General features: G+C 40.7%; 1 protein-coding gene across 2 annotated transcripts; it reads right to left on the reverse strand.

The window, feature by feature from the left end:
• Window positions 1–2,686: 2,686 nt before the first annotated feature.
• hmbsb (hydroxymethylbilane synthase, b) lies at window positions 2,687–12,949 on the reverse strand. Of its 2 annotated transcripts, none has more exons than XM_084558622.1 (14): window positions 12,686–12,949; window positions 10,734–10,787; window positions 10,318–10,390; window positions 9,268–9,317; window positions 9,101–9,156; window positions 8,642–8,719; window positions 7,716–7,793; window positions 7,562–7,637; window positions 6,241–6,354; window positions 6,112–6,150; window positions 5,878–5,997; window positions 5,735–5,788; window positions 5,397–5,483; window positions 2,687–5,263 (listed from the first exon to the last, which is right to left on the reverse strand). In XM_084558622.1, exons 1-14 carry the CDS (start codon window positions 12,707–12,709, stop codon window positions 5,090–5,092), a joined length of 1,077 nt encoding a protein of 358 aa, XP_084414748.1. In that variant the 5' UTR covers window positions 12,710–12,949; the 3' UTR covers window positions 2,687–5,089. The 2 variants fall into 2 exon arrangements, with proteins under 2 accessions (XP_084414748.1, XP_084414747.1); XM_084558621.1 differs by lacking the exon at window positions 12,686–12,949 and adding an exon at window positions 10,956–11,538.
• Window positions 12,950–13,615: the final 666 nt, after the last annotated feature.

Consider the following 13,615-nt stretch of genomic DNA (forward strand, 5'->3'; position numbering starts at 1 on the left):
GGATAAAGCAGCTACTTTGGGTCGGTCTTATCGTAAAAGAGCAGCACCTGGCTTATAAGCAAATCTACTACATGTATTTTTTGGTCAGTACAGGTCAGTGAAATTAGAAGTATTGTGTTTAACAGTGATGTTTGGAAAAATTGTTAGGTGCAGTTTTGTTAGCTGCATTTGGATACTACCAGGCTAGCTGAAAACTGAAGTGTCCTGTGGTTACAGCTGGATGTTGGCTGAAGCTGAAGCCTAAGCTGACTGAGAGGGCTGAACATCACATCATGTCTCAAACTGCTGATGTGGACACAGAGCCTCTGACATGGCCCATAGCTCCAGATGGTTACATTCCCAACTCTGTGATCCGGAGCTGGAGGAGGAAGGGAAGGGACCTCGGCCGGACAGACAGTATTCTTGGTCTTCATTGGGTGGATGAACGCAACACGACAAATGCTAAGATTTCCTCTATTATTAGCAATGAGGAGGAAGAGGAAGTAAATGCAGCAGAGATGACTATAATGAGATGGGATAAAGAAGAGAACAATAGGAAAGAAAAGGATCAAGCTGATAGGAAGAGAGAGGAGGACAAGAAGAAAGAGAAGGAAGATGAGAAAAATATTCACAAAGGGGAAAAAATGCAGGTGGAGGGAAAGGAAAGAACAGAGGAGGAGAAAGTAACAGGAGACAAGACAGATAAGTTTGTCACCTTGAAGCAGTCGTATGGCCTCCAGACTCAGACTATGAAGAAACAAAAAACCTTGGATGAAATCAACGTGGTGCCTCAGAAGCCTGAAGCTAAATCAAGATACAGTACCAAAAATGTTGACAACATGCCGTAAGTGTTAAAAATAAAAAAAATGTTTGTTCAGAATATCTCATGCAAGTTATGCAATCATAAATAACTAAAAGTTATTCAGTTCAATTTTTTTATTTGTTTTTAACAATACAAATTTACTTTACAGTTACAGTATTCACTATACAGAACCCAGATATTATGTTATCTGACTATATCTTTTAAAACATGTAGACTGCCCTCTTGTGATGAAAATGGACATAAACCACTGACAGAGTCGAATGAGTTCAAGGACATTTATAAAACTTTCACTCCCGCTCCTCCACTCCACCATATACCACCTAAAGGTACCCTAAAGCAATGATGATAAGTGAAGTAACTTCTTTTTTTCCTTTTTTGTAATGATTTGTTCATTTTCATAGATGGGCTGGAGCCTCCAGTGAAAAGTCCTGTGGTGTCTGCCACCCCAAAGCAAGGTTACTGTTCTAACTACTATATAGTGTGCATACTTGAAAATTAGGTAGCCATGATAGCATAGTTATAGGATTTTGTTAAATTTGATGTTCTTGTCTGAGGCCCATTGCCTCTCAGACAATCATCCTTCTTGAATTTTCACATTTTTTGTGTTTTTCATACTTTTCCGTGCTGGCAGAACAACCCCAACACAGAGTCCCTCCTCCTCTGACGGCTCCTCCTCCAAGTCCAGAATATCCTCAGCCTCAGTCAGTACTTGGCCACCCTGAATCCTCACCAGTCGAGGATCAAAAGTTCCTCCTCTCCTCTGCCAAATATGTCAACATCCAAAAACAAGTCCAGGTGACCCTTGATCAGAAAGTCTTGGATCTCTACAAGAAATTCAAACTCTGCAAGAAGAAATCACAAAACACTGGAATGTCGTTCATTGCTAGCGGCGGTGCTACTAGAAAGGCTACGCACTCCACTATTCAGAATAATACTCTTGAGATGAGTCTGAACAGCAGTCAGTTTCACCCTCAAGCCTGTAGTGGCTCACACTATTCTGAGGGACTGAAACTAAACAGTGGCCTGGGCAGCCCTTCTCCATTTACAACGTCCACCATTCAAACTCAGCCCCACAGCTCTATACGGGCTGCAAAGTTGCCCACTACAGAGAATTCAGTAAAGTCTTCCAATGTGACACAACTTGTGGCAACCATCCCCTCACTGCAGACTGGTCAGGGAGCAACTCATCAGAGGGTGGTGCAGAAGATTCAGATGAAAGGCAACCTGGAACCAGCCTCTGGTAACTTCTGTCATGTAATACCAATGGCCTCCCAACAAACTTTCTTCACTTTGAATACCTGTGGGGAAACCCAGTATGGACGGCTGCATTTTGACTGGATGAGGGGTTCTGAGGAAGAAAAGCTGCTGAATGTGTCATTAGTTAAGCCAAAGAATTGTAGATGGATAGTGCATGCAGCAATAAAATAATCTCTTGTGGGTTGTTTTATGTCTAAATTTTGGTTCAAACCATCTTACTTAAAAACTAGTCCCATGTAGAGCCATGTTGGTTGGTTGGTCCTCTGCTTTGGTCCAGACTGAAATATCTCAACAAATATTGGTGTGATCATTATATTCTTGGTCCATAGAGGATAAATTCTACTGACCTTGGTAATCGTCTCCTGTAGTGCCACCTGTACGTCGCAGTTTTCCATTCCATACTAAAATACCGCATCATAGACTGAATCTGACAAAACTTGATACTGTCATTCATAGCATATCTTGACTGCTAAGTCACGTCATTCATGTCACCCAGAGTTTTAAAGTTTCAGTTTTCATTTAGCCCCCTCATCAAATGTCAAAATTTCCATTAGTCTTATTTTTTATGACCAAATATCTGAAAAACTAATGACATTCCCATTTCATATTTACCTTCAAGCTTTGCTCAGCTTGCTTAGAGTAGTTACGCCCACAAGTGTTCACATCATCAAATCAAGTAGTCCTTCTAGTTGCGAGGGATCTACCAGAAACTAGCACAAATGCCTTTACTGATGTATCCTGCCATCAGCCCATATGTCATTAGATGTCAACCACGTTGAAACATCTTATTCACATGTACGGGTCCTACCCCAGCCTCAAAGACAATCGAAGGGAAGCCTTCGACACGCCATCCCAGGTGTCACACATTAAACTGAACCCACACCCAAATGTTGGATAAAAGACGATATTTAACTCTACTTAAATACAGTAAATCAACAGCAACTAGTCCCTGAGTTGTCCCCTGATATATGATAACAGACAGAAACTAGACATGTTTAACACACAAAACTTTATTGACAACTGTCTCTTGACATCAGTGGTTTTATTTTTCACACCATGTACAAATTCTGTTGTTGAGGGACTATGATAAGCCTAAAGAGAGACATATTCTAGGTTAATTCATACAGAAACATTAAAGCTGAAAAAGAAATATGGCTAATGTTACCTCACATCTTCTCAGGAGGTTTAAATTAGGTATAATATACAACCAAGACCTATAAAATAAAAGGAACAGCATAGTCACACTAACTGTACAATGGGTATACTGATGAAAAATTAAGAAACAAAACAGATGTAAGGCAAATGTCCAGCTTATGTACTTATGTAGGCAGAAATTATACATTTTACTATCATGGCACTGATGGTTTTTCATTAAGTTTGAAAATCTATTGCTTCCATATAAGTTTAGGTTTTGATATGTGGAGTACGGCACGTAGCAGGACAATATTACAGCAATTTATCTAATTTATTTGTATAGAAAATCTGACAAAAATGTGGAAGAACTATACCAGCACATTGCATATATTGTACAATTATGTATTGTTAAGCCTACAACTTACAACAATATTTTGTGACTCCACATCTCATAAATAGGACATCCATATTCCAGTTTACAAGAAAAGTACTTTTGGTTAGGACTCCTGATTATTATCTTGAGATACAAATTGTGTGATTGTGAGAAAAGCTTAATCATGAGAATTACATTAGCAACATTTAAATTTCTTGATTACATTAATAGAAATTGAATCAATCTTTGAGCCAGTGTAACGAGTAAAGCACTGTTCTGGTTTTAAGGAGTGATGTTGTCTCTCAAATGAGATCTGGCGTCTGTTGAAATTCAAAGAGTGTTCAGCTTCTGAACAGTCCAATACACTACACTGGAAATCCACCTTTAAAATCACAAGCTCGCAGTTAACACGCAGTGTGGTACTTCAAGAGTTAGTGCACCCATAGTCTCAATATGCAGTATCAACAAATCTTAAAATGGGTCAACAGTGCACAATTAAAATCCGAATAGGAAACTGAAAAGTGATGCAGGGACTAGTTTGGAAACCCGGGTCCAGTGTTAAGTGTGTTGTCATGTAGTTAAACTCGTAGCTTCAGTGCCAAGCTTTACAGATCATATAAACACCAGCTATGTTAACAGGTGGAGTCAAACAAAACGCTCCTTCTGGCGTATTGTGTGCATTAAATATATTATCTCTGTGTTGAAGAAGTAGCCTAAAATAGGCTAAATCTCCAAACTCAACTTACGCTGAGTGAAGAATACGTAGGACGATTTGATTTAGTGCACCAAATGTACAAAGCCAATAACGATTCTAAATTTAACATTTACACATCTAAACCTTTTGCATCTATACTTGTCTCAATGTTGTTGGTGTTGCTTGTTCCTAACCAGAAAATGGGCTCATGTACTTGGACACTCATCTTTGGTACCATGAAGAAATTTGTCTTTTTCAAAGAGCTGAGAGAGCAACTCTGGATCAACGTCTTGTTGATTTGCTTGTGAAGAATGATAATGGATTTTGTTGAAACATCCTTGAGTTTGGGGAAATAATATTTGTGAATACAGACGACCTTAAGTTAGTTAGTTAACATACTGAAAAACTACGAAGGGTTTGACCATGAGGATATCAGCCAGCAATGTTGCTGTAAGACGTGACGACAATATCTGAAGGCCTGTTTGTGTTTCTAGGTAATAATGCCAGAGAGGTGCTTTCTACAGTGCGTGGCTCAAGAGACGGTTCCATGAGGTACTGTGAATAAGAACAGGCAAGAACCAAATCCATGAGTGCTACAGAGAGCTGGGACTCTCAACTCTCTGATAGTGGTAGCCAGTTTAGCAGCTTTGTAACCCACTGAGCACAACGTTGGTCCAAGTAGTGTTTGAAATCCTCACCTGGTGCAACAGAAAGTCATCGATCTTTACAAAAGTCAACATCAAATGAGCATCAGAATGAAGGAATTCAAGTTTTTACTTGACACAAGGTTGTCACTGACTGCACACCGTGGAACCGCGGCAGGGCGGGATTATCTGGCGTCGTTGAGCTGCCTGGCCACCGTCAGGATCTCCTTGGCTCCTTTGCTCAGCAGTAAGTTGGCTAAGTCAACCCCCAGCCGCTCGGCCCTGTCCTGGGCGTCACACGGGACCTTAGTGGCTGTAACTCCCACTCGTTGGGCTCGCTCGTCCACCTCTTCTAAATTCTGCAATGGATTATTGTTGAAAAGTTTAGTAGTGTGGTAGTGTGGTGTGAGAATCGACTGATTTTCAAATCTTCACAAACAATAGTCTTGGATGTGATCAGTGGCCTAAACACTGAATCCATTCAGCTGTTACCTTCTCACTAGCTGCAGTGCTCGTCTGCATGGTTTCCTTCAAGCTGTCTGATCCATCCAGACTGTACACTGCGCCCGTCAGGTAGAGCTGGGAAAACATTTCAAAACAGTCAAAGCTGACCTTTAATGAATCAGCATCCAGGTCAATATTTTCTCCTTTATCTACTGATTTCAACAACATGACCACATGGAAATAAACAGTAAATCCACAGAGACAGACAAAGTTATCTCAGGAATATGTGTTCAGCCATTGCACTACTTCTGAATTTCTGTGTTTATTGTACAAGAACAGAAAGCTTGATGAGTGTTGCAGCAGTGACTGAAGGCGCCTCCTCTTACCTGGGAGTCTTTGATTTGAGTGTGCACAGCGACTGGAACACTACAGCCACCCTCCTACAAGTGAGAGTGAGAGCTAGATTGAATACATAGGGACTGACACGATGCGAAAATTAGTTGTGTGTGTGTTTGTGTGTGTGTTGTACCAGGTGCCTGAGGAAGGCTCTCTCAGCGATGCAGCGTAGCACAGTGTCAGGATCATGGAGGACGGACACCATCTCCAGGATGTCTGTATCTCTGGCTCTGACCTCCACTGCCAGGGCCCCCTGAAAGCAAACACACACATATATATGTAGATTTGTATTTCCCAAAGAATTCCCGAGAGTGTACACACATGCATGAGTGTAGTGTTTTATTAGAGTCCCTTAATCAGTTCCTACCTGGCCAACAGCGTACATGCAGTCCTCAGGCCCCAAGACCTGCGAATGGAGAAGAATTAGACAAACTGTTAAATGACAAATGTCGCACACAGAGACTTTAAAGATTTGATCTGTCATTATATACGGTACCTGGCTGATCCGGTTCTCCCAGCCCATTCTCCTGAGACCAGCAGCAGCCAGGATGATGGCAGCAAAGTCCTCCTTCTCATCCAGCTTCTTCAGTCGAGTGTTCAGGTTCCCGCGCTGAAGGAAAAGGCTAAGGAAAACGCCTCCCAAAACCAAACTCTGTCTACTACATTGAGAATACTCATTTATTTCATTCTTACATATATTTAGTCAATATAGCTTCCTGACAGCACAGCACATGTTTTAATTAGCCGTGTTAGCAAGTAGCGTTGGTCTGGTTGCCAGTTGGTTCTGGACTAATGGGTTGTAAAATTATTTTGAAATTTTAATTTATCATTTACATTTAAATTTATACACATTCCCATCGGCCACAGCTCTACTTTGTGTTTAGAGCTAATGCCCAAACAGTAGCACACTAACCCATAAAAAACTAAGGGTGACAAAGTGTTTAACCGTAGCTATGGCTACAGTAACTCTGGTTCGTTAGCAAGAGTATGTTAGCATGCTGACGTTAGCATTTAGCTCAAAGTGCTCCTGAATACAGCCTCTAAGCCGCTAGCATGGATGTATATTTGTTTAATTAGCTTTATTCATAAACTTATTTGGCCTTAAACCCTGTAAGTATGAGTCACTAAACAAAGTACATTAAACCTGTTCCAGTGTCTTTGCATATCTAGGTGAATGGCTGAGTGAGTCAGGGCTTTCTCTGAGTTGCTAGCACTGACACACACAAGAAAGAAAACGATTATTTACATTATCACTGGTTGTTGTGCAGTAAAATGAAACGTCATGTTGTGACGGACAACAGAAAAGTTTATTGTAGGGCTGTCATTAGATTAAGATATTTAATCGTGATTAATCTCGATTAAATATTGGGATTAATGCACGTATGTCAACATGCCATAGATAATACAAGTAATGCATGTTATAGTAAATTCAACCCCCTTTTTTTGTTTTAAATGTACCTAGAAATGATTTTTATCAATGTCTCAGCTGCTCAAAAAGCTCCCTGTTCAGTTCATAACTCAGTTCACATCATCAGCGAATGCTGATCACTAAGCTCTCGTCATAACAACAGTCTGAAAAGCTGAAGTTGCTGTTTGAAAGACCCATGTCTTTTTCTTTTCTGCTCTTTTGTTTCTGCTTGCTTTCTTCTTTTTTTTTTTAGCAATTTTGATGTCGTCTGTGGGCCCTGGTCATAATAACGCGTGTGACTTAATCGACCATTAAAGAAATTTAACTCAAAAAGGATTTGCATTAACGTGTTACTAACCTGTTAAGTTTGATGGCCCTTGTTTATTGTGGATGTCAACACAAAGGATACAATATCTTTGAACTCCAGGTGGGGGAACCTTTTCTTCAACTGAGCAGCACGGCGCAGTGAACTGGTGCCGATCACACTGCACGAAACACAAAGTACCAAGCTGAGTTATCCACGCTTCAGTGAAAAACAAATGGACCTATCTGTCGGGCCGTACCTATTTCCTGGCAGCGTGTCCAGAGTTTTCCCCGCATTTTTTGGATGTAAGACCACTGCATCATGGGGGTTTTCTCTCCTGAAAGCGACAGGAAGCAAAGACACGAGTGGTTACAACTGGTCAAACGGCAAATACAATGAGATTACACCACAAACTCTACACCGATTTGGAGACGGTGGACAATATTTGACTTGTCGTCAGTAGGAACTGTTTGAACAAAGAAGGAGCTGATCCCCCGCACGGCCCCTCTATGTCCTCCACTCTGCTTCAGTTCAGTGGAAGAAAATATAAAGACCTCCTGTTGTGGTTTTAAACTCTTCTCAACCCGGCTGGGACTTTCGTCACTCAAACGTTTTGAGCCTCTCAGGAAAGGACCACAGCTTCATTACATAAAGACGTAAAGGGATTACCATAGAGGGTTTACAGTAGTTTCATTATGTTTTTATGATCTTGAAGTCTTAATATGTTAATTTTGCAGTATTTTTGCTGTGTATTTCTACAACTATTGTACAGCAGAAGAGTATTACAACCTGTCAGACGTGCATCCTTGTAAACATACTAGAATGGTCCAAAGGGTCACCATTGGTACGTGTTTATAATTAGCGATGCTGTACACTATATCATGTTCTTTTCAAGCAATTATCAAAAAGTTTTATTTTGTATTTGCTGTTTAACTGTACATATCCAAAAACAATATTCAGCTGGAATCTATTCCCTGTTGTAAATCTTGTAAGGTCACCTATTCGCACAACAAAACACGTTCTTCACTTTTGAGCAGCTGAAACTGTTGCTAGGAGACAAAAAAAGAGCTCTATTTATTCAGAACATGTTCCAGACGGGGTACCCGGCTAGACAAGTGATTCAAAAGCAAACAAAATTCACAATGCGCATTTACGCAGATGCCGCAGATGTCTGAGCACACTTACTTCAGCACGGCTCCGATGGTGAATCCTGGAGGCAGAGTGGTGGGGAGGTCTTTCAGGGAGTGAACAACCAGATCGACCCTGTAGGACACACAGTAACACGGTCATGTATACGAGCTCCATTTATTAGTGGTTTAGTGGTATAATGCAGCCATTGAGCTTCAGAACAGAGCCACCTGATACATCTGAGGAGGGAGAGAAATCAAAGGGTTCCACATGGACACACTTGTCTTATGGATAAAATGTCTTCTTCATTGTGAAAAGAGTAAGACATCACCAAAATAGTTGTTTTTTTTGTCATGAAAATGCTTCAAATTCAAACTTGAAGTTAAGTAGTCACCCAGGATATTTGTAGCTGACTGCTATAATACACAAGTACCAGTATTTTATTTTATCTTTAGGCTCGACTCATAGATTAGCCACAGATGTCAGCCACAGATGACACCGGTCGGTCACACTCACTCATTCCTCTCCAGAGCGTTCTCCAGCTCCTTGGTGAACAAACTCTTCTCACCAATCTGCATAAAAATAAAAATAATAAAACAGGATTATCTGTTAGTTTCATAAGTAGATACGTAGATGTGTGTGTGTGTGAATGGTGTTCTGAAGTGTCATATGAAAAGGCTCACCTTCGATAATGCTGTGTCAAGGATTTTGTCTCCTGTTGTTGACATGGCAACTGAAAGACAAAAGGTTCAGGGTAACCGTTAATAACTAAAAAAAAAAAACTTAAGACATTCCCTTAAGACATGGCTCTGTAACTTTTGCTTCATTTTATCAGCTAAAAGATGATGTTAATGTGGAACAACTGACATAATCCTTGTTTCTTTACAAAGCTCTCGCCCAACAGACATCTTTCACCACTCACGATCATGGTCTAAAATTAAACATGAACACATTTCTCTGAACCTGCTAATCCTTATTATGAGACCATTTGCCCCAATAAGATGACAAATGTCTGAATAGATGTATGATGCATGTGTGAGGAGTCTTGTAGTAGAGTCCAGCATGCTCTCTACTGACCTCACTCGAATGACACTAATGCACATGCTCTATGAGCCCAGAACTGCAAAATTAGTTAGAAATTGTTTCAGCAAATGACACAGCATCCTGTAATCCAGTGGGTTAAAGGATTATCTTATCTCACACATACATTACATGCAATGGTAAGGATCGCAGCAGCATAGAGGCCTGTAATTTGAACACTATCACTTCTTCTAGAGTGGAAACAACCTGTCAATGCTCTCTATTGGACAAACTATGTAATGCTGGCACTATTTTACTGCAGTTTCGTATGCAGACAGACTAATATCTCCAAAGGAAAAAAAAAAATCATATCATTTTAGATTTCTGATATGAAAAAGGCAGGCTAATGTACTGACTCTACGTATTTAACGCCCAGGACACATCCAAAAAAACAAGCTGAAACAAGGGACTTGTAGAGCCTCTTGAAGACGTTTCGCCACTCATCCAAGTAGCTTCTTTAGTTCTAAAGGACTGGACCTTAGTCATGTGAGGTTTTGACAGGAAACACCCACAGATGTTTCCATTTAAACCCCGACTCACCACCAGTCTTTTAGAAGAAGAAGAAGCAACTTGGATGAGTGTCGAAATGTCTTCAAGAGACCATACAAGAGCATACAACAAATATGTAAAATAAAGACCTCAACGATTCCTACCTATTTCCAAGTGGATGTCAGGGTAGAGTTCTTTCAGCTTGTCGGCCACACTGTCAGTCTGGATGCGAGCCAGCTGCAACAAAGGAACGCTTGTCATGAGCCCGACTGCACTAGATACATTTCAACCATCAAATCAGTATGGCAGACTAGAGGAACGGTTATCATGAAAATACATTTTGAGTCAGATTGTGTTATCTGTGCAAGAAGGAGCCTCAGACTTCTCGCTCTGGTGTATCTGAGCCAGCACGGGGGTACGCTGCATCAGATAATACACAGTTAACTGACACTCTGGGTCTCTGTAAGGCCTTTACTCTTGTTTAAATCGTAGCAAAATCTAGAAGCTGAAACACTTACAAAGTTAGTCAAAGCTACAAGGCTCCTGAGCTCATGATTTAGTAATGAATGTAGTACTATACCTGGCTCTTGCGGGTTCCGATCCGGATAACCCGACTGACCTTGCCGTCCCCATCCTGCCAAGGCAAAAAAAGCAAATCAGCCACAAGAGCTTCAAACTCACACTCTGCAACAGCTTCTCCCAAGATAGTTTTACTGACGTCCTTCAGTCACCCCAACGTATTTACAGTCACATCTGCAGTTAGTTTATGAATGAGCTGAACCATTTTCTCTGCTCTCCTCACCCTGATGTACTTGTAGGGTCCTTCCTCCATAATCGTGTATGTCTGCACTGAGCTGCTGCACTGTAGAGGCTATTGTCTCCGAGTGTGTGTCTGGGACTGCCTGCTGTGTCTTGGTGTGTAGCTGTGCTGAGGTCATATATCTTCCAGATACTAAACAGCAGTGGTCTTTCTTACGGGCACCCCCTCTCTTTCTCCTCCCCGCTTTATCACCCCCCACCCCCAGATATCTCTGGCTTCAAAAGATAAGTGCGCCAATTCATTGAGTCCGTTATAAAAAGCAGGGAGCGGCAGTTAAGGAGGATCCTGCTTCTAAGGTGTGGTCATAGAGCCGTCCTGACTCATCTGACAGTGTCTATTTTATGAATGGACGGGAGCCAGCAACACTAAGAACAAATGTACGCTTAGATCATTTAGACAACTGGTCTCACTTCCTTTATTTGAGACCAGCCAAGCTGACATACGCTTATCAATGGCAAGATGTAAAAACAAAGTAAATACAATAGTAAATAGTTTGTTTAATCAGAAATGTGACAGGATGCTGTCATGTCAGTGGCTTAGGCTGGGGAGTGATTCTGATTGGCTGGAGGTAAACCAGCGAGGATTGGTCAAAAACATACACACATAATAAAAAAGAATTAATAATGCTTTTTATTTTAGTAATGCTTTTTAGTAATTATGCATTGTGTACATAAAAGAAGACAAATGAAACCATACTAATAATGAAATAATAATTTACTAAAATATTTGTGTTCGCTAGTTCCTGTTTTCCTAATGTGACTGTTTAACATTAAATCTAAATTATAACATGTGTAGACTTTTTTTTTAATAAACATTTTTACTTCTTCTTAAGATATATGTATACATTTGATCTTTTTGACCCTAGCTTGGACTTTATTTTTTAGTCAATGGACTATATTACAACATTATGGGGTCTGGTCTCTTGACTGTCTGTGAACTGCATTCAAAAATCGGTCAATTTAACATTTCTCTGCTCTGCTTTACAATATCCCATCACACAGTCAGTCAATACTTTGCAGCAGAGGTTAGCAGGCAACAAACGTCCACTCGGCATCAATGACAGAGAACAAATATCACGTTTTGATTACATTTTTAACTTTAATGCGTGTTTCGTGTGCTGCTGCTGCTAAATTTAAACTGCTGCTAAGATAAGCTAGATGCGGGGGCAAAGTAATGCTAACCGGTTTTGTAAAACGGAGTAACTGAAGGTTACACAACTTAATACAATAGTACACAGTTCCTCTTTTCTTAACGGAAAGCTGATGTTATTTTTTTTTTTTTTTTAAAAAACGGTGTTGAACATGTTCGGTGTAATTAGCTTGTACAGTTTGGCTTGTAAACTTAATGAATGGAGACACAGTTCAGACAGACTCATGGATTAACATTTGATGCAGAGTACAATTGTTGTACCCTGTCGTGTCTTGTTAATTTGCCAGCTCATGTAGAAGGAAACCTGGTCAAACCGAACTCAAACTGAAAGATTTAGCTTCTTCAGAGCTTTTTTCCTCGTTCCTATCTGTCAACTTTGACAGACTCCGCCCCTCAGTTCTTCTGTCCAATAGGGAACAGGATCCTCAGACAGACACGAGCACCAGCCAATCACCGTGCTCCGACTGACGACGCACACGGAAGTTTCGCCGAACGTGTTGGGCGCTGAATGTGTAGTATGCATATATGGTGGATACCGTAAGTCGCTTTCTTTAAAAACCTACCGGTGAACTTGCTTCCTCCGACATGGCGGTGATCCCGGTTCACTCTGTCGATGTTGCTCGAATCAACGGCGGCCTTTGCTAGACGCGGAGCCCATTAAAAATCACCAAATCTTTGGGAATAATAGGGACGCTCCTCTTGCACAGCTCCGCATATGAATGAACGTGAAACCTCTGATGTCATTGGGCCGGCTAGAGGTCGTTTCCTGGTTACGTCTGCCAGTATCCTCTCGCGAGTCGTTTGCAGGGAACGTGAGTGTCATACACTGCCTGGCCAAAAAAAAAAGTCGCCACCAAAAATAAAAGGTCACACACTCTGATATTTAGCTTTGATTACAGCACGCATTCTCTGTGACATTGTTTCGATAAGCTTCTGCAGTGTCACAAGATGTATTTCCACCCAGTTTTGCATACATTTTTCACCAAGATTGGTTAAAATATGCGTAATATCATCTCCCTAAAGCCGCAGGGAGAGCCCATATGTTTGTTATGTGTTGAGAAAGTACATTCACTTACGACCGCTAAATATATCTAGATACATATAGTTTCTACTATAAACACTATGCCTATACTATATTTTCCTGACACGGACACTCTACAAGTACAATGGCCGCTGTTTCAGTGTTTTTTTTAAAATTTATTTTTCTTTTGGATAAAACTGTCCAATTATTATTGTTCTAATTTCAGAGCATCAGTAGTATCTCATTGTGAAAAGCATTCTTCAAATGATGGCTATGAAGAATTTCCAAGGCATTAGAAGTGCCAAGGAACGCACTGAAGACAGTCATCAACAACTGGAGAAAATATGACACAGTTCCAGTATCAAAAAATTATGAAAAGGAGAAAACAAGAGGCGGAGAGCAATCATAAAGGAGCACCATCTCTTTCTGGTAAGTACTTGTGACAACTATCTCTCTACCCTCTCTGCTACTT

This window comes from Chelon labrosus, assembly GCF_963514085.1.
Source record: "Chelon labrosus genome assembly, chromosome: 13".
In the NCBI taxonomy this organism is placed as follows: Eukaryota; Metazoa; Chordata; class Actinopteri; order Mugiliformes; family Mugilidae; genus Chelon; species Chelon labrosus.